This window comes from Pipra filicauda, unplaced genomic scaffold (genome assembly GCF_003945595.2).
Source record: "Pipra filicauda isolate LSUMZ 115617 unplaced genomic scaffold, ASM394559v2 scaffold148_size1903560_pilon, whole genome shotgun sequence".
Taxonomy (NCBI): Eukaryota; Metazoa; Chordata; class Aves; order Passeriformes; family Pipridae; genus Pipra; species Pipra filicauda.
This window is the reverse complement of record NW_024103973.1, coordinates 1,186,924-1,209,487: the sequence shown is the minus strand read 5'-3', so window position 1 is coordinate 1,209,487 and position 22,564 is coordinate 1,186,924. Positions and strand designations below refer to the sequence as shown.

Genomic DNA, 22,564 nt, shown 5'->3' with positions numbered 1-22,564 from the left:
CTTTAAGAAACCATAGGGCTTTTGCAGAGAAGATGACACAAGAAAACAACAAATCTCCAGCCCATCTTGCAGGTTCACTCAGTAGGTTGACAGCACCAAAGGTAATAAGAAACTTCTCAGCATCAGTATGTTTAGGAAGAGCTTTATTCCTCTGACCGCCTGCACCCTAGGCAAGAGAAATGTCTGTGCATGATCCTGTGCTGCACATGGTATTTTGCTGGGCACAGGGCACAAAGCAGCAGGACTCAGTGTCCATCAGGTAAGGAAAGGGCAAACTGCAGGAGGGCAGCAGGAGATGGAGGAGAAGGAAAAGCAGCGACGAGGCTACACAGAGGAGCTGCCCCCTGCATCGCTATTCATGTTTTTCTCTCTCTCTCTTCTTCTCTCCTCCATGCAGAAGCCAGGAATGGATGTTGCTGATGCCTATGTGACATTTGTCCGCCACTCTCAGGATGTCCTGCGTGATAAGGTCAATGAGGAGATGTATATAGAAAGGTTATTTGATGTAAGTAAATGCCTTCTCCTCCTTGGACACCAAGCAGGAGAGACCCAAAATGTGACAAAATAAGACAGGAGGATAAGTCACATTTTGAGAAAATTTATTGGTTATAGCTTTAAAAAATAAATAAATCTTTCCTTTCTTTCTGACTAAGGCTCGTATCTGCTCTCTGCCTGCTTTAAATCTCTGCTCTAGTCTACTGTGTCTTAGTCTGTCTGTGTGTGGATTTTAAGGGAACAGCATCTTCTAAGAGAGCTCTTTACTATGTTTAAGCTTGTGGAAAATCTCTCTGTAGCAGAACATCTCAGTCATTGTTCTCCCTGCTAAAATTTGAGCCTTTTTTTGGCAGTAGCATTTGCTAAGGGCCATCTCTTCTGCACATTTTGCATTGTTTCATTGACAAGCACTCCAAACTGACAGCAAATTAAGCATACTAAATTTTAATTTTAAAAGCTAATCAAAACAGAGCTAATTAGGAATGGACTTTGGTATTGCAGGAGGATCATAATGTATCTGACACCAAAGGTAAATTTGAGACATGGTCTCCTTAATGAAGATGGCGTGGTAGGAACTGACCCATATGATCACAGCTAATTTTCTGTTGAATAAGATAAATTCATTGGACTGTGAGAGAACAGTGATCTGTGATGCCCATTTGTTTTGGGTTTGAATGCTTGTTAACAGTATCTCTGTTTCTGTTGCTCTTGTTGCGTTTACAGCCTTTCTGTCCTTGAAGGTTTTCTGTTGACTGCCAGCCTGTAGCATTAGTGTTTCAGTCTCTCGAGGGTATTTGTCCATATCTCAATTTCTGTTTGAAGCAGCTTCTGTCCCTACTGTCCTTCCTTCCATTTCTCAGCAATGCCATTTCTCAGTCTTCCGACTCTGGAACTCTTAACAACCTTCCTTGCTTTCCTTACTCGCTCTTTTGCTTCCTCAGTGTTCAGGAAGAGCTGCTTTTTCCCCAGCCAACCTCCTCCTTCACTCGATACCTCTCTTTCTGCGCATTACCTGTCCCTTAGAAACCTCTTCCTCCTTTACAATTCCCACTCTTTCTTTCCCCCATAACTTGCTGGATTAAAATGGAACTTATCTCTCATGTCAAATGTTTTATCACATTATATCAAGTGGCATGAATTAGAGTCAAATAATCTTACTGTGTACATCTACTAGCATGACCCATATCCACTGAGAATGCCTCATTCATGCACGGAGCACAGCAGTGCTCGCTCCGGGGAGAGTTTGCAGCGCAAGCACCAGACGCAAATCACCCATCAAGCAGGCATGGGGAGAAAAAACAAAACATAAAACAAAAGACTGTCGCTTCCATCTGCAGCGGGCCTGCGAGTGCATTGCTCGTTTGTGTTGAAATTTATTCCACGAGCAGCTAAATTTCCAGAGCTCATCTGGACTGTTCTTTTCAATGCCCACACTGCCTTTTCCCTCATCCTTTCCCTATGATTCACAGTTGGTGTGTTTGTACCCTTTGGGCCATTATTTCCAATTTTCAAAAGGCTGTAATTAACACAAATATTGATTTCAGTTTGATCCACTCGTATTTGGTTTTACGAAGCCGTATTTTTGTTTTAAACAAATTAACAGTTGACATGAAAAAAAAAAAAAGAGCAGCTCTCTTGGTGGAAAGCAAAAAGCGCAAAACCTTTCTTTCCCTTCCTGCTCTCCTCAAGTCTCCCTGGTCCATGTGGAATTAAATAATCAAGGGTAGTGTTTTTACATTGCTCTGCCTGTTTTGACCCACACTGGCTGAAGGCGGGACTTGCAGCATGTGGGAGCTGTTCCCATTCCTTTTCCCATTCATGTTCCCATCCCTGTTGCCATCCGTGTTCCCCACACCAGTGGGGTGGCGTTGGGACCCGATGCCATTGGCATGTTCGCATGTGTCTCGCGTCCGTGTGCGCCCGCGGGCGGGACGAGCTGCGGGGCTGCTGCTTCATGAGGAGGGAGTGGGATGTGCCAAGCCCTGGTCACCCGAAAATTGGAACTGTGTGTGGAGTGGCTGTGTATCGTCTTTGACAGGTTGCATCTGAAGGAGCTGGTTGCTCCTGTGGTCAGCTCCCATCATGGCTGAGGTGCTCCTGGTGGGTCAGTAGAAGCAGGTTTATGAGTACATGGGGGTCACCAGAGCCCAGACCCCATTTAAATTGGTGCTGTGTTCACCCATGTTTGGGTAAGGACAGGAGCAAATGCTTAACTCTCTTGTCCTGAGCTCAGACACAGCCCTGCAGCCCTTTGCCCTTCTCACCTAACCCAGCAAAGCACCACAACCGTGGGGTCTTTAAGATCCTTTGGTTATATTTTCCAAGGACATTTCAGGTACTAACAACCTTTTTAATATGAAAGAGAAGGGGAATAATCAAAAATGGTATTTATGATGTCGAGTTGGACCTGATTTTGTTCCCTCTTCCCCCAGTGTGGCAGGGGAGCAATCCTCTTAGCTGCAGAATTTTTTCAGGCAATGAGATTATTAACGCTTTCGAGACTGGCTTAGTGCAGCAGTGCTGGCTTACCCCAACCAAAGCTCAGTCCAGTTTAGGGTGTTGTATAATGATAGATGCAGCAGTGGCAGTAAACAGCTTAAACCTTCCTGCAGGCAGGTCTTCTGTGCCCAGTGGGGTCACATTGGAGACACTCGTAGGCTGGGGCTACATCCCCTTTCTGCGCAGTCCTGGGCAGTGCAGGAGCAGAGGTGCACAGGACAAGGTTGTCTGTCATATGTTCTGTGGGGTTTGAGCTCTAACAGGATATTTCTGATCCCCACACTTCTGTGCAATCCTGCCCTGTGCTTCCATTTATTCCCCCTTTGTTTCCTTCCCAGAGTAGAGGCTGCAGAGTGTGTTATGTCCCCACAGAAGCTGGGTTAATATGTCTTTTCTTGGCATTTGCCATGATTTCTTAGCTCAGAAACCATTTCTCTTCCCCTCCACCACCTGCCCTGCTCACACCTGCAGAACAGGGCTCTGCTCTTTGGGAGATACTGGTGTTTGTGGAAGATTATTGTCATATTTCTGTGTGGCCTATGTGTTACTCCTCTTAATTCTGCAAATTAGTCAGGGTGGGGTTCCACCCCCTGCCCTGAAATAGAGTCATCTTAATTTTAAAAATCTGTATTCTTGGGATCATTGAATGAACAGATTGATTGTGGAGTTCTGCTGGTAATCAAAACCTAACTAGCTTTTTGGCAGTGCTGTTTACTGCAGAGTAACATGACTTATTTACTTGGCCTGGCTCACTAATTTGATAACATTTAAAGCTAAAACACTGTAATAGGGCCCGTTGGTAGAGAGCAATGGTAACAGAAGAGTTTCAGAATAGCATCATAGCATCCCCTCCCCGCGTTCCTGTGCTTCAGGATTTAAACCCTGTGATACTTTGTACACAATGCAGAAGGATCACAAACTCTGTGTAGTGCCTGATAGAAAGTAAAATTTTAACACTTTCTCCCCAGAAAGAGGGCAGAGTTGATGTGCAGAATGGCACTGTTTATAGGAACAACGAGGCAGAAGCAGGTGGGTGTATCTTAAACATGGAAAAAATATCTTCAGAGTGATCTTGAGTCTTCTGACCAGTCCTGCAAAATTCAGGCCCCCTTTGTCTCAGGTCACTCATAGGAATTTCATAGGATCAGAGTTTATACATCTGAAGGCGGTGGGAGTTTTACTTGTAAGGGTTGTGCCCTTTGGTGGGAGTTATTTATAGGTCTGTGTATTTGTATATATCTTTACACACACCCTTAGATACTCACAGTAGAGGTTTCAACCCATCAGAACATATGTGATCCAGAAAGTCTGATTGACTACTAGGTTGTGTGAATGCCAACCCTTTCTTCCTCATAAATTAGTAAACACTAATGTAAAACATAGGGAGACTGTTTCCTCCCCAGCCACACCGAGTAACACGTACACAAAAGGCTACTGAACGCTGAGTGAGCTCCCCGAGATCTGCAAATTCCAGCATCCTGATGCAGTCCCTAAATAGCGCAGATGGCATTTTTGTCTCTGATGATTAATTCAATATCTTACTGAAAAAAACAAAAACATGCTTTTGATATGAGAGATCAAAACACCAAGAGAAGCTCCTAAGATTGCGAGGACCTAAAAAAAAAAAATTAATTTATTTTTTTCCTCCTTGTACTTCTTGAAGACACCAGCCTGAGTAGAAGATAAGGATTAAAACAGATGTGCTTAGTGCTAGTTCATCTGCTTAAATCTAGCAGTCTCTGAGATCAGTGATTAAAAAGCCATCTCTAACTTTGATGAAATCCACTGCAATGGTAATTCTGTGTCTCTGATCGCTGTCTTATGGGCCTCATGTCTGCCTAAACCGGACATAGAAAACATTTCACTGGAGATGATACATGGATTATATGGGTCAATTATACACTTAATCTGCCTTCTGGGGATTAAGTGTGCATAGATTGACCCCGCGTATTTGGCTTGTCCTTGGCAGTTATCAGATCAGGAAGGTTGCCTTTACCAAAAAGTCTGGTAAGAACTTAATCACGCAGTGATACAGCCCACCGAGGTGGCAGCAGTCACCGTGCTTTTTGCAGAAGGCTGTTCTACCACTTCACTGTCACTGTGAGTGTTCAGCTCCCTCGGGCTGTGTCACAGCCGCGATACCAGACGGAGTATTTTCTCCTGAAATGAGAAGCGAGCCCGTTCTCCCCTGCAAGACGGAGATGGCTTTTAGTCTTGGTGGCAGGGTGGAACCAGCAGGGTCCAGGGAGCGCAGTGGGGAGACCAGGGTTTGCTCTGCCCTGTGCTGTCCTCGGTGCAGTGGAACAGTCACCCCAGGTCCACTTCCACCAGCAAAGGAGAATCCATGGCTCATCAGCTAGAGGAGCCAACATCTCCTTCCCACCACCTTCGGGGAGGCACAAGCCCTTGGCTGAGACTCCAACACCAAGTTCCATCCTTCAGGATCAGCTCAGTTGGGTTTTTAGGAAGCCCCAGTGATATCCCAAGGCTGATGTTGCATCTGGTGGATTTTGATGGATTTCCTTCCCTCAGCCAGGAGCCCAGCAGGAGTGCAGGGCCTGAAGATACAGTGCAGAACTGTCCTCATGTTTTCAAAACCCTTGCTGGTGACTGACTTCTCAATATCATAATGAGTAATAACACTGTGTGAGTCTCAGACTTCAGCAAAATCCTTATGCAAATTTCCAGGAGCCTGAGTGAGTACTTGTCACTGGTTTACTGCAGGATCCACAGGCAGCTCAGCATATGTTTCAGTACCTACAAATTTGGAGCCTGATATCACACCTGAGTATATTGAAAAAATACAAAACGCAGCTAGATCGGTTCACTCAGCAAGACCTCTGAGACACTGAAGCATTAGCTTAGTCTTAAAATCAAAGCTTTTGCCCTCAGCGGGGTTACCCACTTGAATTTTGGCAGCTCCTTCAAGGCATGCTTGCAGGATCATGGCATTTCTTGCTGGAGCACAAGCCTTGCGTGGCACAATCAAATGCCAGAAGAGAGCCCTTCTCACCCTCCCTTCTCCTCCTCGAACTCAAAAGCCTGGTCGTGAGTCAGTGGAGCTACTCACTGTGAGTTAGAATTACTCACAGGAGGACGGGTTGCAGGATCAGGGGAAGAACGGATATCAGGCTGTGCGCCGGGCTAGCCGCACTCACCGCTCTCTCTTAGACAGACAACAACCTGTTTCCCTCCTACGCAGCAAGACTGCTCATTAGGGCACTAACTCTCTCCCACTCCCATCCTGATATGGCCTCCACGGAGCTATTTCTTCTGCGTTGTTTTTTGCTTTTCTTTTTTTTTCCCTCTCCCCCCTCCCGAGTGAGTTGTGAAATGAAGACAATTAGGCAGATTGATCTTGAGGAAGTGCAGCTTGCTTTTCCCTCCCTGTGCATCTTTGGAGGAGCCGGAGCCATGCAGCTTTCGCTGCCCTTGGCTGGCTCAGCAGGGATCGGACCCAGACCTGGAACTGATGCAGCAGCAGGGACCTTTGCTGGTAAAAAAAATAAAATTGTGATGGCAATTATTAGTATATCTTCTAGGGGGCAAATTATCCTTGTTCTGAGGGGGCATAGAGTGCACTGTCCTTCTGCAGCCTCTTTTTCTCCCCATGTGCCCTCTTGGAGCCACACAGGAGCAGAGAAAGAAGCTTAGCATGGACACTGTTCCTCATCCTGTTATACTCCCATCCATGAACTTCACACGGCTCCAAGCATGCACTGGCATGTGGCCTCCCTCCTCCCTGGCTTCCCCTCAGCAAGGCTTCTTTTCTGAAGTGCTCATCTAAGTAGGCTCCATTTAATTTATTTTAGGGAGAGTCTTAATAAAATAAGTCCTAGATCTGTCACTGGATTTTACATGCTTGTAAGGGGGTTTTTTCCCTCCTAAATGTCTTTATCAGAACAGCTTTTCATGTTCCAGTAGACATTTGGTTGAAGACAGTTAATTTGATTTCTTTTCCAGAGGAGATTTTCCATTAATCATTCTAAGAAGGCAGACTGATTGCTCTGTTACGTTAAGGTCAGCATAGGCTTGCTAACATCATCCGCACCGTGCTTTTGAGCGTCAGAGATTTGTGTTTTGGGGCCAGCCCTGAGTGAAAGATCATTTTATTTCCTGGTAGACGTGAGTGGCCAAGGAGGTTTTGGGGAAGAGGGAGCATGACATCCTCCATCCAGAGAGAGCCTTTTTCTGAGCAGCCTCTCTTCTCCCTGACCAGGCGCTCTCTGCACATTTATAACTGTGTAAGAGTTACACGGTGCCCTCCGAGCTGGAGCTGCCTTCCAGCTTCCTTTAAGAAGCTGTAGCTAACTGGAGCTCCAGTCCTGTGGGTCATCGGGGAGGAGAGCTTGGAGGAGCGGGTGTTGCTCGTGAACCCCAGCCCACGCGGGTCCCAGCTGCGTCCGGGGGTGCGCGGGGCGTGGGAAGGGCCGGGATTTGGGATGCGCGCAGGTGTGCGGGGCTGACCCCGCAGCCCGCGGGGCACGGCTGCGGCGGGGCCGAGCCCCCGCTGCCGGCGGCTTTGCTCCCTCCCTCGGGGCTCTGCAAAGGGCCTTTGCCCAAAGAAACTCGCGGTGCGCACAGGGGTGAGCCAACGGCCCCTGCGCGGACAATGACGAATTGTCTGATTTCCAGCAGCGCCTTCAATCCCTCTTTTCCTTTTCTCCCCCTGCAGCCCAGCCCCACACAATTGCTGCCGCTGCCTGCGCCAGCCAGCGGTGCGTGCCGGATTAGCCGTCCCAGGTCACTTCGTTTCTCTTGATCTGCAGCTCTTTCCTTTCCCAGTGCTCCCTTAAACCTCGCCCTGGATGTATGATATCAGCATTCAAAAATGCTTAGCAGGACTCAGGCAGGGAGCGCGCTGCATCCGGTGTGTAACCCCAGGAATGATACCAGGGGAGCTGCTCCCTCCTGCACTCAGGACTGAGGTATCCAGGCAGCCCATAGCTACTCTGTTTTTGAATTTGAAGGCTATGAAAGAGGCTGAAGTTTATCGAGTCCCACTTTGTGACAGCTTCCAGTTCAAGCTGATAACAGGTGGAATGGAAGTATTCCCTAGCAGGCATTGCTGTATTGCATCTTACTGAGCAGCTCTGCAGCCAGTTCTGCCATTGCTGCCTCGCACTAACAGGGCCCTGGAATCGGGACAGAAAAATAGCAGCACTTTGTGTGGATATTGTATTTTACTAGGCTGCTTTATATAGAAACTCAGATTTTAACACGACAGCTTCATTTCTTTTTTGAAAAATGGAAATAAGCAGAGAATATTTTATAGGTTTAAAAAAGTATTTCAGAACAAACATCCATACAGGAGTGGTTCTGTGTGTGCGCGCCTTCAGAGGTTTTTATGCAGAGGCTCTTTCATTTAGGAAAAGCGAGGTCTGCAAAATCTGCAAAGCAGTAGGGCTTTTTGGGTTTAGTTTGGCAGTTCCCAGTGAGTGCTGTGCACTTTGCTGAGCTGTATCTGCAGTGAAGGAGAGAGGACCCAGCACCCAGAGCCCACCTGAGCTGTACCCAGGTGCTAAGGACTCAGCCCTGTGTGTGCGGGGACATGGGATGCTCCATGCCAGCACAGCCTGGAAAGGCAGAGTCTTCCAGCTCAGGGGTGCACGTAGCCAGGACAGGCTTTACCTGTTACCCGAAAGGCAACATTTTCTGGAGATGTATAACTTGGTATGTAAACAGGATTGGGGCTGTCCAGTCTCAGAGGGGAAAGGAAGCACCCGCTGAGGTGCTCAGCCTGCAAACCTAGCAGGTTTAAATATGGGATGTCCCTGGTTTGAGGACATTGTGGATGAGAGAGAAGCTGGAGGTGCTGCCAGAACCAGTGGCAGTGGGCTTCCTTCCCAGATCACCGTGAGCACTGGCTCCTACATCCCTCCTGCACCCTGCCACGGATCAGTAGCTGTTTGCACATGGGTCTCCCTCACAGGTTTCTCTGCCTGCTGCCCTCTGTCCAGCCCTGACCAGCGTGTGGCTCAGGGCTCAGAGTGAGTGTAGCAGCACGTGGCTGGTTTGGATTCAGAGATGGTCTGTCCATGATCTGGCACCGGTGTTTGCTCACAGCAAACCTGGCTGAGACCAGGGCATCCGCAGCTGTAGGAGGCAGTAACTGTTTCCATGAGATCCTTTCCTGGGGATAAGGCTCAGGGAGTCATTGGTACATCCACCCATCACCTCTGCCAGGGGTGTGAGTGTGTGGCTCTTGGCTAGGCAGAGACTGGTGTCTGTACACCCTGACGTACAGCTCAGGAGCACCTGAATAAGTACAAGACATATCCCCAGCAGATTTGTTCCTCCCCCAGTGAAGGAGTAGTACCATTGCAGGTCCGTCTCTGGCTGTGTCCCTGCCATAGGAAGCCTTTGCTGCTGTGATGAGAGCACATGGATCACTTGCAAAACCACTGAGGGGTGGTGTAAACAAACCTGCACCCACCACAGCAGGTGGAGTTGCAGCTGCACAGAACACGTGTAGGTGTTACAGGTTTGTGCAGCACCGAGAGTGGGGGGTGTTAGGGATGAGCTTCCTGGGCGTGTGTGTTTGCTGGGGACTTTGGCCCCACTGACACAAAAGATGCTGATCCTCCTTGTCCTCTCCGAGAAGGAATAAAATCATTCTGGGTTAAGAGCAGAGAGAGATCTGCAGCAAGGAGCGTGCAGGATGGGCTGTACCCCTTTGGAGGGCAGGGAATTTGTGTGTTTCCACCAGCACACAATGTACCCACTGGGACCCCTGTGCCTCCCTCCCATTAACACCTGTGGCACCGACCTGCCGAGCCCCGCTGGGTCCAACTTCCAGCCAATTAAGGGTGACACAGCAGCCTGAGCACACCCTGATGCCGAGATCCCCAAACAGTGGGTGATCTCAGGTGCCATATGTACTGCAAAAAGCGTGCAGCACCTCCACACGCCGGGGTCTGCGCTGCTGCCTTCGCTCTGGATGCTCTTCCCTGCTGGAAGGCAGAGCTCTTACGCGATTCAAAGTTGTTTTGGGGTTTATTTTTAGGAAGAGGGGAAAAAAAATAATGTTATTCGGTGATGCCATTTGCATCCTAGACAGGTGATGAGTCGCTCTGGCTAGCAGCTTAACCCTATTAGGCAACTTTGGGACTGTGACTTTATTAAATAATAATACAAATTATTTTAATATCAAGACTCCGACTTTGTAACCTCCTTGTATTGTCAACGAGAGTGAAATTTCGTGGTTAAGGAATATAAAATAGAGTAAAAGGCATCCAGAAATCACAGCTCTGGGGTGGATGTGTAAGAACACACTGTGTGTACTTGCAGTGATAGCATTATAGTGGTAAAAAAAAAATCCCAGGAAAAAAACCTGCAGCCATTTACCTCAGTAATAGCTCAGTGCAAGTGTGACCTGGGAGAATCGAAACAGTTTCACGAGGCTTTGATAGAATAAAATCATAACTTTTATTAAAAAAAAAAAAAAAAAAGACCCTGAGGTTTCAGGAAATTTTTATCAAATTGCTAGCACTTTGCCAGATCTCTAGAATTTAATGTGGACTTTCCTAGAGAGGTTTAATTCAGAATATGAAGGTCATGTTGCCTGCTGTGAGGACAGCTCACCCAGAGCCCTGCCGAGCACGGCCGGCGGAGGGTTCGCTTGTACGGGCGAGGGGAAGCCGTGGAGTCCAGTTTGGCAAAGGGGTCACGGATCCCAAACACTGCGGGTTTGGGCGCACTGTTCCTGGACACACCAACCCAAAGACCCTGCAGAGAAGTTAAATTAGCACGCCGCAATCTGTTACCATAACTTAGGTTTATTTTCTGAAAGATACTTTCCCAAGGGTGTGAATCTGGGGGGGAATTACTTTTCTAACAGCAAACTGAGGGCTGCCTGAAGCCCTCCCGGTGCTCTGCCCTTGTGTGCTCTGTAGAGCTACACCAACAGACCTGCTTTTGATGTTGGCTTTTGCATACCTAACTTAAAGAATTATGTGCAATAGAAAAGCTGCTTAATGACCGGACAGCGTTATTATCTGGCGTGCGGCGGCGTAGCAGGACAATAACTATTTATTTACTCTTTGCGGATAATGTTCTGTTATTTTCTAGTCTTTGGCAATAGCAAGAGAGCATCTGATATATACAATATTGGTGTGTATCCAATTGTTTGTGAACATCCCAAGTTTTGAAACATGGTTGTGAGAGAGGAATATAAGCTTAAGCTTGAAAGGCTAAAAAGCAGAAAGCCCCACACGCAAATGCTATTATGCACTTAATGAGGCAGGGTTTAAAAAAAAAAAAAATCAGCCACACAAGTTGGTTTTATCAAAGAAAATGTATAAATAACAACCAGTGATTCAAAGTGCCTCACAAAGGGAAAAGCAGGGACGGGAAGCTAGCACTTCACTTGTGGCATTCAGATAATAGTATTTACTACACTAATCTTTTGGGCTTAGCAATTGACAATCAATATATTATTATCAACAAGCGTTAACGCAAACAAAAAGCTTCTATTTCTTTTTTAACCGTGTTTCCCTAAGTCCCTTAAATTTAATTAAAACCGGACAGCTCTCCTTCTAGTACAAATTAGAGTTAAAATCATATTAAATATTTGTTCTACGGGAAAACAAAAGTGTCAGCTTGTGCTACCAGGTTTGGCTGCTTCTTTTTTCCTTTTTTTTTTTTTTTTTTTTTTTTACACACAGAGGGGAAAAAAAAAATACCAGCTACTCGAAGTTAAAATAAAGTCTCTCTCCCTCCCTCCCCGTCTCCCAAGACTACTGTCTATAACATGTTGTTCCTTATAGAAAGTGGGATATGGTGGCATTTGCTTGATTAACTTGCTCGACAAAAGTGACAGCTGCTGTGGGTGCATGTAGCTAAGCTGCACAGCGCAGTTCCGCCTTTGTACATCTGTCAGCAAAAAAGGAGGAATAAAGAGTGAAAAGAGACAAATTGGTCCCAAAAGGCAATCCATTCAACTCAGGAGGTTTGCTCTATTCAAGCACTCGCTGGGAATCTCAAGTGCTAGGTAGCTTATTCAATTTCATTCATTCTTTAGAATGAGCCCACAAGTGTTTAATTTCTTATTCTGTTGAATAAAAGGGGGAGCTGCTTTTTTTTTTTTATTGGAAGCATTAATTGTAAGACTAGCTGATCAATGCCTGCGATATTAACTCATTGCTTATTTTATGGTTAGCTGTGTGCTCCAAGAGCCTCAGCCACTAAACTTCATTTCTCTAACGTGGGCAATATCACACTGATTTCTCTGCTTCTGGAAGACCCAGGCACTCAACAGTGCACTTGATCCCCTCAGCCTTGGCCCCTGCCTGGCTTGGGGGAATGGTCCAAATCCTTGACAGGTGTAAATCCAGAGTTGCTGGGTCATTATTGATGCCACCCATGGCTGCGGCCAGGACACAACCGAGCCAGATGCTCTTTGCCTGGGGGTTCAGCCCTGAGCCCACTGCAGGTTTGGCCCTCTGTGCTGGAGGAGGGCTTGTAGCTCCAAATGCTGAACTGCGTTTGGGTGGCTCTTTGGTCCCTAGGGAAGGGTAGAGGAGGGGGAGTCCATCAGCAGGGCTCTGAGGAGTAATACCCGGTGCAGTGGATGGATTTTGTTGAGTAGTGGGAAGAAAAGATGATGAATGTGTGGGATGTGGTTTGCTGCATGGGTAGTTGTCTGCCTGCCATCCAGAAAACTTATGCTTTCATGGGAGAGATGCCTCTTTCTTCTTCATCGTGTGGCAGAAGGTCCATCCCTGTCTCCTCATTGACACTGGGGACCAGAATGATGTGATGATGTGTGTGCCTGAGGGCCAGTGGCTCTTTGCCCACCACAGCTCTGCCATGTCCTGCTCCAGGGCCACCACCACGTATCTTAAGCTTTTCAGATACATTTGTGTCACCAAGGCTCTGTCCCTGCTCTTCCCCCCCTCTCCTGGCTGTGGGTCAGCCTGGGGCACAGCACATCTTTTGCAGCAAGACAAAACCCGGGTTTCCAGAACAGCCTGAGAAATAGCTGGGGCTCAGCTCTGGCAGCCTGGTGGAGACTTCAGTAGCACTGGCTGGGAGCAGAGCAAGAGGCACACTCCATCCCACCAGTGCTTATCCACATCCAGCACCCTGTCAGAACTGGCCTTTTTAGGAGGCTCTCAAACTGGGATCTCAGATGCTGCCATGTACGTTCGGACTTCTGAGAACATCTCTTTATTTTTGGTAAACAAGAATAGGAATTGCACTGGTCTCTATGCTTCATGTTACCCGTTTTTACTAAGTTTTTGGAACTGCCTGCGATCAACAGCGAAAGAAACATTGGGGGAAGGTGGAGAGGAGCACTTTGGTGGCCACAGAAGACTGAAGGGACAAGAGTGATCCTTCCATGACTGCCACGGAGCGGCCTGGCCTTTGGGCTGCAGCAAATTCTGGTGTACAAAGCTGGCTGTGCTTACAGGGCACTCCGGGGGCGAAGGCAGGAGTGCAGGCAGCACCCAGGCTCTGCTCCTCTTCTCCAAGCAAGTCTTCCCACAACGCTGGCAGCTGTGTGCATAAGGCTGGTTCCCGGACAACACATCCCTGTGCTGCTGTGGCTGCATCCGTACCTTCCCTGTGGAGAGGACACCTGCCAAGGGGAGTGGCTGCCGTGAATGCATGTGACAACACCAAAGACCCGGTTTGATCTCAGAGGCACCCTGGATGGGGATGGACACGGCTCTGTGGCCTGTCACCTACTGTCAGCAGTTGTAAATCAGCACAGCCCCACTGTGCCTTCCACCAGCTGAGCTTCTGGCCCGTTGGATGGGGGCACAAATGCCAGAAACAGACTTGGTAAATTTTTTAATTTTTTTTTTTTTCTGGCTGATCAAGTCACTTTGAGTGAGGGCTGTTGCCTGAGAGCAGGTTCAGTTTTCCGTTGGTAAATAAGACTCACGTTCAGCCCTTTCCTCTCTTCCTTCCTGCCTCTGTGGTCCCCTCACTCCACGCTGGCCCGACTCAGGGATGCTGCGGAGGCGGCCGCCCAGCATCCAGTCCCTCATCTTTGAAACACCTTGAATTCAAGGGTTCATTTCAAAGCTGCCTTTCAGCATTTCAAAACAAGCCCATGTCCCGGACAAAGAGAGGGAGCCAGCCGGCGTTCGGAGCCTCCTTGTGCAGTGTGTGTCACAGTTTTAAATAGATTTGCCCTACTTGGATTGGTTCTGGTTGGAAAGCGAGTACTGAAATGAGAGGTCATAGGGGAGAGTTACTATGGTAATTGAGTAGTATCACCAGTAGTTTTGCTCTTATGAGCATTAAAGCACATAATAATAGACAAACAACAGTGGTTAAAGCAAGCAGGTAGGATTACTATGTTCTTTTGTCAGAAGTATATAATGTCTTGTAGTCAGTTTTAAAGACTTCTCAACCCCCAAATCCACCCAGCAGTCACCTGCTGAGTAATTTTGTATGCCTAATCTCTAGCCCTTAACTACAAGCTTTCTGCTAATTTGAGGCAAATGGGTATTTTTGACACTAAATAGGGCAGTAAAGAATCCCTGACCTAGAAAAACTCCATTCCAAGGCACTGAGAGCAGAAAAATATTCTTTCAGCATCCTTGTGAGACCTTTGGAATGACATAAAATAGCTTTGACTAAACTGTGCTGCAGCCTTCGATTAATGGTTTGCAGAAACTTGCTGAACATCCCTACTACAACTTCCCCCATAAAACTTGTCACTTCAGATTGCCATCAGCCACCACAACAATAATCATTTCATGCCTATTGCTAATTGCAAGCACAGCTGAGGCTCAGCGGGGTGCTCTTGCACAGTCCCAGGCCTTTATACCAGCCTCAATCTGTTGTATGGCACTTGTTCACACACAAAAAAACTACCAGTAAAGGCAGAAAGAGGCAGAGTCACAGGTTCCTTGTAATCCCTCTGCTACCCTGCTGACAACCCAGCCCTATAAGCATTCCTGGTTTTGTCCCACTCTTTACAAAAGCTGAAGTGACCTTAAGCTACTAGTATGTAAGCTTTTGAATGAAGAATACAGCTCCTTCAGGTGCCTTAAGAAGCAGTGTTGCATCTGGCTTACGAGATTCTGTTTGCAGCACCCCTGGAGTGAGCTGTGGCTTCCTGTAACATGTAAAATATGAGTGTGAACTCAAGGTTCATGGCAAGGAACAGGAGGTCATGCTTCCATTCAGCTCACACCAAAGAAGACGGGGGTTTGCAGATGTTCCTGGGTATGTGTAATGACACCACCTCCCAGAAAGCGCAGGAGCCCAGCATAGGGCTGATTTTTGATAAAATGTGCCACACTCAGTGTGTTAGTTGCAGATTAATTCATATCAATTTCTGAAATTTATGTATTCAGAGACAAACTTGCTATTTCAGCAACTTATTGATCATGCTTTTGCATTCAAAAAAAAAGACAGGGGAACAAGGAAGCTTAATGCTTGAGCTGGCTGGGGTGTTGGATGGACAGTCATGGAAGTCCACCCCTTGGCATGCTCCAGCTCCTCTAATGCCCATCCCAGCTGGGAGCATCCCAGCCAGCCCATGGCCTACCTGATCTACCCAGGCTAGCACCCAACAATGAGGGTCACTGTGACATAGAGGAGAACTGGAAAACTAACTTGAAAGAGGGACTGAATTCCTGGCCATGCAGTTACATCTGTTTGCTGTGCCTGGGCTCTGAGAGCACCCAACGAGCATCTGCATTTCCTCTGCTGTGAGCTGGGTCATGGTGTGCAGCAGCAGGCTTGTCTCTGCCAGAGACCTGCTCCCTTCCCTGCTGACATCCAAGTGGATGTGTGGTATCCACCATGCATCCACCAGGATGCAGCCTCCACAGCCTTTCCTCATGCTGTGCCCCCAGACTGAGTGTGTTTTCCTCCAGGTGACACACAGGGATGCCAATTTGCACTGGTAATGTGTGTGTGCCACGGTGGGTTATCCGTGGGGTTTGGTCCATAACCATCAATGAGGTCTACTCGTTCTTTACAACCAGGTGTGAGGAGTTCTCAGAAAATACATTTACAGAATTTACTTTGGTGTGCCCATGCCACAGCTGTGCTGGGGCTTCAGAAATGTACCTGAAATGTGTTGCAGCCCCATGGCAAGGCCCTAAGTTCAGTATTTGGGCTGTGACCTCTGCATCTTATCTATGGGAACAAGCCATAAGGCTGGAGCTAGATCCCCAAGGAACCCTGTGCCCCTGGCATGTACCCCACTGCCCTGGAGGGAATGGCAGACCCCCCCAGGGAGAGCAAGGTGGCCCCTGTCCCCACAGGACCACTCTGTGCTCTTTTGTTTGAGATGATCACATTTCTGTTTAGGAGCATTTGGCTTTGTTTTTGTTTTTTTAATAATATAATCATATGCAAATGTTATCTTCTTTGGTAGGTTAGTCATGAATCAGAGGGCTTGTGCGTCTTATAGCACATCAACACTAGTGATAGCTAAAGGGAACATTTAATTTATGGGCTAACTTATTTTTATGAATATGCAGGGCTTAAATTCAGCAGTTGGTGTGTGCTCTATGAAGTGACGTGACGGTTTTGTGTATCAAGATCAATGAATTAGACTTTGTCTTTTTCTCATAAAGCAGAAAGTCTTTGGAGTAACTTGGCTTTGAGAAAAGAGAGCTCCTTTCATGCAGCCGAGCAATGTGCCTGGCTGAGCCCTTGTCAGCCAGTGCTCAAGAGGAGAAGGGTGTGATTCAGATTTGGCTCTGAGGAGTTTGCATCTCCCCAGAATCCAGCATGTTGAAGTGCCTACCAGAAACACAGAGAAATGTTTTGCTTGCTCTGAAGGTCTCATAGCAGCAAAGCCACCTTGCCGTAACCCCAGGGCAGAGGTTATAATTTCTGTTTGGGATCTGCACAGCTGTGTAGGCGTGTGTGGCGTGGGACAGACAGAAACAGCGGGACCTGCCCCTGCTGGGGACGTCTCATCTCATGAGGAGGTGACATAAACACCCGGCAGATCGTTGTGTGGAAGACGGGAGGCGGCCGTGGAAGGGCGACGGCGTGCACGTGTAACATACGGTCGCTCCGTTCCCCGTGGGTTTTGATTTAAAGAGGTGGCAGAAGGAGGCGTTTGGGTGACCTGGGCATCCGTGTGCCAGCACAGCCCCAGATCACAACTAGCGTCACCCAAGAGCATGGCTCAGTTAAGCACACTGATGGCAGAAAAGCAGCGTTATGAACGTTAATGATTCCTCTGTTTTGCCCACGTGGACCTGCAGCATTTCAAGGCACCTCAGGCAGATCCCCCAGTGGCAGCAGTCGCTCTGTGCCACCACCAGTTGACTGCTGGCTGTCCTGGGTTGAAGCACTGAGGGGTCTCTGGGGATACTGAGAGATGCTCTGACCCCCCAGACTAGTCTGAGTAATTGAAAGGTATGAAGCCCCACCAGATCTTCATGTCTCCTGTGCTGTTCAGGCCCACACCATTTAACCAAGGTGCTTCACTCACAGTTCACTCACCCATCTGACATCAGGACCTCAAGTGACAGCTGACAGTGCCTGAGCTTGACTTCGGTTGTGGCAAGAGCTCCTGCTTGCCAGTCTCCATTAGTTTCATCCAAGCTCTTGCCAGCTTTCCATCGTGGAGATGAAGGGTCAACAGAATCACTGCCAGAAGTTGCACAAGGTGTAAGCATTGAGCAAGAGGTTACCATGTGCCATTTCTTTGGTGGCTTTTCTGCCTCTTTATTTCCTCCTGGTGTAGAAATAGAAGTATGGGAACATCTTTGTTGAAGTCAGGGGGAAAACTCTTCCCTGTGCAGCATGTCTAACCTCTGCTCTCTATTCCTGGTGAAGGGTGGCAGCTCCCATGTGTGTTACCATACAGTTCAGTGATGTGCTTTGAGCCCACATTTCTGTAATGCTGGGCTGGTTTAGCTTAGACTCATTTGTTTGCTTTGGTGAGCCTTGTGCCAGCTTGTGGGTGCCAATGTTGAAGGGTGGAGGGCAACAAATCACAATTACAGCATGTTCACTTGTCTCCATTCACCTGCTGAACCAGCAGCTTCTACAACCAGTGGAATGAGAGCATGTTTCTGTGTCAGAGACCCCCACCCAAAGGTGCAGTGAGGGAGGTAGTAATACCTGCATTGAACTGATGTGAGGTTTCAGGCTCATTAGGAAGGAGCTGCATCCCACACTAACCTGGATGGTGCTCGATCAGGATTTTCATAAACTGGTCTGGTGGGGTTTCTTGAGTATTTTTAACTGTTTCTAGATTAATTGCAGCTGGTCTGCAGTAAAGGTTTTGATCTCTGTGTGTAAGAGAGATCACAAGAAGGGTGCGACTGCGCATACAGAGGCGTGATGAGTTTCTGTCTGCAGCCCGCTTTGTAACCAACCCTTGTGCTGAGAGCCATGGGGAGGTTTCTGTGATTCCCCCCCTCCCAGCCCCTGCTTTTCCTTCTCTCAAGGGCTCACTGCTCGTCTGTGTGGCGTCAGACGTGCCATGTCAGCCCTGCGTGAGCAGGGCGCTGATCCACAGCCCACCGGAGACTTCCTGCGCTGCGGGAACGGCAGGCTGCTGCCACACTGCTGCAAGCCTTTTTCACAGACAAGCAGCAAAATTTTCAGCCCCTGGAGGGGCCCTGTGAGTTCAGCAGCTTGAAACAAGCTCATTTCTTTGCTGCTTTCCCATTTTTCATAATTGTGAGGGTGAAACCAAAGCATTTCCCACACAGCCTGGACAGGCACCCGTAGGTGCTTACACCAGCATTCTGCCCCCCAGCCAAACCTTGCCCCACACAAGCCTCCCCTCTGCTCACCCTCGGGGAACCTGACTCGCCCTGTGGCTGTTTGTGGTTGAATTTGAAGATGGTAAGTAGCTTGAGTGTGGGACTGACACACTTAAAGGCAGGGTTGTGCTCTCACTGTGGGGGGGAAACAGGTTAAAACATGGCTTGAGCCAAATGCACACCACCGCTGGTAAGTCCCATCAATGGCAAAATCAGATTACAAAATCTTGCAGCATTACTGGTGGTCTCCTATTAAGCTTGCTGTTAATATTATAAAAATTTAAAAGCTCATGCATGGAAATTCTGTGTAAAAGCAGATGCCTGTCTCCCCTCTAAGTGTGTGGCTGGCTGGTGGGGAGGGTCGGTGTCATGGGGTGTTGGGGGCAGCCCTGACGTGGTTGCTGGAGAAGTCCTGTCTCTCTTGCAGCAATGGTACACCAGCTCGATGAATGTCGTCTGCACCTGGCTGACAGACCGCATGGACCTGCAGCTCCACATCTACCAACTGAAAACTCTCATTAGGATAGTAAAGGTAATCACCCCGTGTGTTTCCCCCTTGCTGCTGGGAGGAGCGTGTGTGTGTCTGCATGTGTGGCATGTTGTCTTAGGCAGACTGTCACCCGCAAATAAATTAAGCCTTTAATTAAAATTCTTTTAAAAAATTCAGATAGTTGTGTCTAGGGCAGGTAGCATGCAAAATTGAAATGCATAGCGATGCAAAATACAGGTGTGCAGGTAAGAACAAAGTAACTCCTTTCATTAAAAAGAAACTCTTGTTATTTGACCCTACCTGTAAAGTGCGTGCACTGAAATTAGCCTTTTTGGGGACAAACCTGCTGATCACACTGATGAACTCCAGTGTTAAAATGGGTTAAATCAATGCAAAAGTTTTTAACACTAGTTTTACTAGAAACATTTAAGCCCAACTATGGCTTGTGACTATTGTCAGAATTCAAATGAGATTGTTCTCATAGTTAGTTGAAGTTGTTTCTTTTACAATGACTGTATATAATCAACTCTAAGAGATCATAAAGGTGAGATAACATACCCTGAAAGTAGCATTTTTTTTTTCCTTAAGGGCACGTGTATGTGTATATGTGTGTGTGCATGCCTTGGACTAATGATAATTATTTCAGTGTGAAATCACAGTGGTTTACATGAAATAATAAGATCACAGAAGGGGGTAAATATATTTTTGATCATTTTAGGTTCTATCTAAGGCTTTTTGGTCTAGTATTTTATAATGTTTATGGTCTTGTGTGCAGTGAACACATTGAAGGCATGAATAAATTAAAACTGAGATGTATTAAATGTGTTTTTCATAACTGAAAACAACAGGCACAGACAAATTATTTCTACTTGTCAGCTAGCTGAGGAAAGCTTTTTTCCTTGTGCTTTATTTATACCAATATTACATTCAGAAGCAGCTACAACAAACCCAAGGACTTTCTGAAATAGCAGAACAGTAAATAGTTTCCACACAGAGCAGAATTAAATGAACAACGAGACCAGAGTTTTATCTCACAGAGTCGAAAAGTTTATAAACATAAATTCAAATGAGAGATGTTAATTGTAATAACAAGGGAAATAAGGGAACCATGGAACTGCAACTCCAATTTGAGGTGAAAAAAGAGAGATTTAAGAAACACGTGCCGTGTGCTTATATTTATACTTCAATAATTTCCTCCAGTATCCTGGACTTAGTTCATTTAATCCCTGTACTGTAGGTAGGATTGTTTAATACAGAGCATTCCGGGAACGTGTAATCACATCGGCGGTTATGGGCGATCAGCGCTCTGCTGCATGAGGGAAAATAACTGACTTTACAGGCAGGATGAACGCAGCCAGGAGGAAGGGAAGTTAGCTGGAGCAGAGCCCTTATCTCTTGTTTTGACGTCTTTTTAGACCCCAGTCTCCCTGATGCAAAGCTGCCCTGAGCAGTCCCGCACGTCCCTGCTTTGAAGCCACCCAGCCCGGCCACCCCGCAAGCCCACAAAGGCAGGGCTGGAGTCGCAGAGCTGTAAATTTTTTTGCCCAAGGCACCATAAAGGAACCTCTGCCATGGCAAAGTGGTGGCCAGTGCATTGTCTGGGGCGATGCAAAATGTCCCTGGGGCTGGGATTTCTCTGGCATCACAGCCTCTTCCATTAGCAGCCCCAAGCCCCCGGCGCAGGGGCACAGGCTGGCCCCTGAGGCAAAGCAGGGGAGCTGGTGTGGGCCCTGACCTCTCCCTGTTGTCTCCTTCCTCTGTGCCTCTCCCTGCTTTAGAAAACATACCGGGATTTCCGATTGCAAGGCGTGCTGGACTCCACCTTGAACAGCAAAACCTACGAGACGATCCGGAACCGGCTGACGGTAGAGGAGGCCACGGCGTCGGTCAGCGAAGGCGGAGGGCTCCAGGGGATCACCATGAAGGACAGCGATGAGGAAGATGAAGAGGACGACTAGGGAGGCTGGGGGTCGCCTGGTATCCGTGCATGTACCTCGTCTGTAACTCAGTTAGCCACATTAGGAATTTTTATGTCAGCTCTCAATGCCCATGAGAAGTTTACCAATACAAATGCCATGTTAGCTGTGTGGTAATAAGATTAGCACCTCTCTTTGATTCATCAGTTTCCTAATTTCATATCTCTATGTTCATAAGCAATATGGAGCACCATTGTTTAATACTGTTAATGGAAAAACTACATAGAAAACATGCTAGGTGTGTCCCTGTTATTAAAGTTTAAACAATGCTTCATTAATGTACTGTATATACATTGATGGTAAATTGTTGTGAAGATGAGTGACTCGAGTCCTTTCATTTCTTTGTTTCTCTTCTGTGGATGCCAACTGCTTAAAATTAATAAAAAAACAGCTTTGTTTTTAAAAGAAGAACCAGGCAATTACAAATGATTTTTTGTTCTCTCTGTTCATTTGAAAACCAGAAAACAAACAAACCCAGACAGCCGTTTGAATCATTCTGCATCCTTGTTAATGTACCAGGCTCTTCCCTCCAATATGCAGTTAACTCCATAGAGGCTACATCCCAGAGGATTAGTCATTCTAATTGCCACACCAGATTAATCCTATCATTATGGATATATCATGCCACATTACAACTCCAAAGCAGTTGTTTTATGTTGACATTTGCTCCTCTAAATGTTACATTTTTGTTTAAATTTCAAATAACTGTGTATGTACAAAGACAACTTTAATTACAATCTTAGACTATACAAATGTGTTTATAATAATATATTGAATATTTATTTCAGTAGATTGTTACCATAATTTACAATTCCTCTGTTTCACAATGGTTTTTATATATGTCATGTACATTGCATTTTGACCAGTGACTGCATGTCCATCAGTCCCTCCTCCAGAGCTTTTACTTTCTGTGTAAAATAGTGATCCATTTTGCTTTTTTTGCCTTATACAAGCCGACAGTTGTAAAAGTGTGAGAACTGTGGCTTCTCAATAAATAACTATTCAGATGTCCTAATAATAAATTATGGAGTCTTTTTATGTCTGCCTTAGAAAAAAAAAAAAAAAAACAAAACAAGCTGAGATGTAAGAGCCCCCACCTCAGAATAAAGGAATTTTCTTTTCTCATGGGTGTTTTTTAGTTTATTAATTAAGAAGATGGTTTCCTGATTTGCTCCCCAAGGTCAGGGTGGGACTACACTGCCTGCTCCCCAGGTACAAGGGCATTTCTGCAATCACCTCCACAGTCGTGTCCATTGTTATCTGCACTCTACATCCTGTGATTTGTCCCTGGACATCTAATTGATGATCTGCTCTTGTTCAGCCCCTGTTTTTACATGGCCATCAGCCTTGCCCAACACTTACCTTCCTCCAAAAGGCCTCATTTTATATTTTAATTT

At 46.8% G+C, this 22,564-nt stretch overlaps 1 protein-coding gene across 25 annotated transcripts in view; it reads left to right on the top strand.

Moving 5' to 3' along the window:
• Window positions 1-22,292, top strand: part of CADPS (calcium dependent secretion activator) — a 211,808-nt gene extending 189,516 nt beyond the window's left edge. For all 25 annotated transcript variants that reach the window (XM_027722983.2, XM_027722969.2, XM_027722966.2 and 22 more), the window contains 3 exons: window positions 398-505; window positions 19,129-19,233; window positions 20,970-22,292. In XM_027722983.2, coding sequence (XP_027578784.1) covers window positions 398-505; window positions 19,129-19,233; window positions 20,970-21,149 — 393 coding nt within the window. In that variant the 3' untranslated portion in view covers window positions 21,150-22,292. The remainder of the gene's footprint in view (window positions 1-397; window positions 506-19,128; window positions 19,234-20,969) is intronic.
• The last annotated feature ends 272 nt before the right edge of the window (window positions 22,293-22,564 follow it).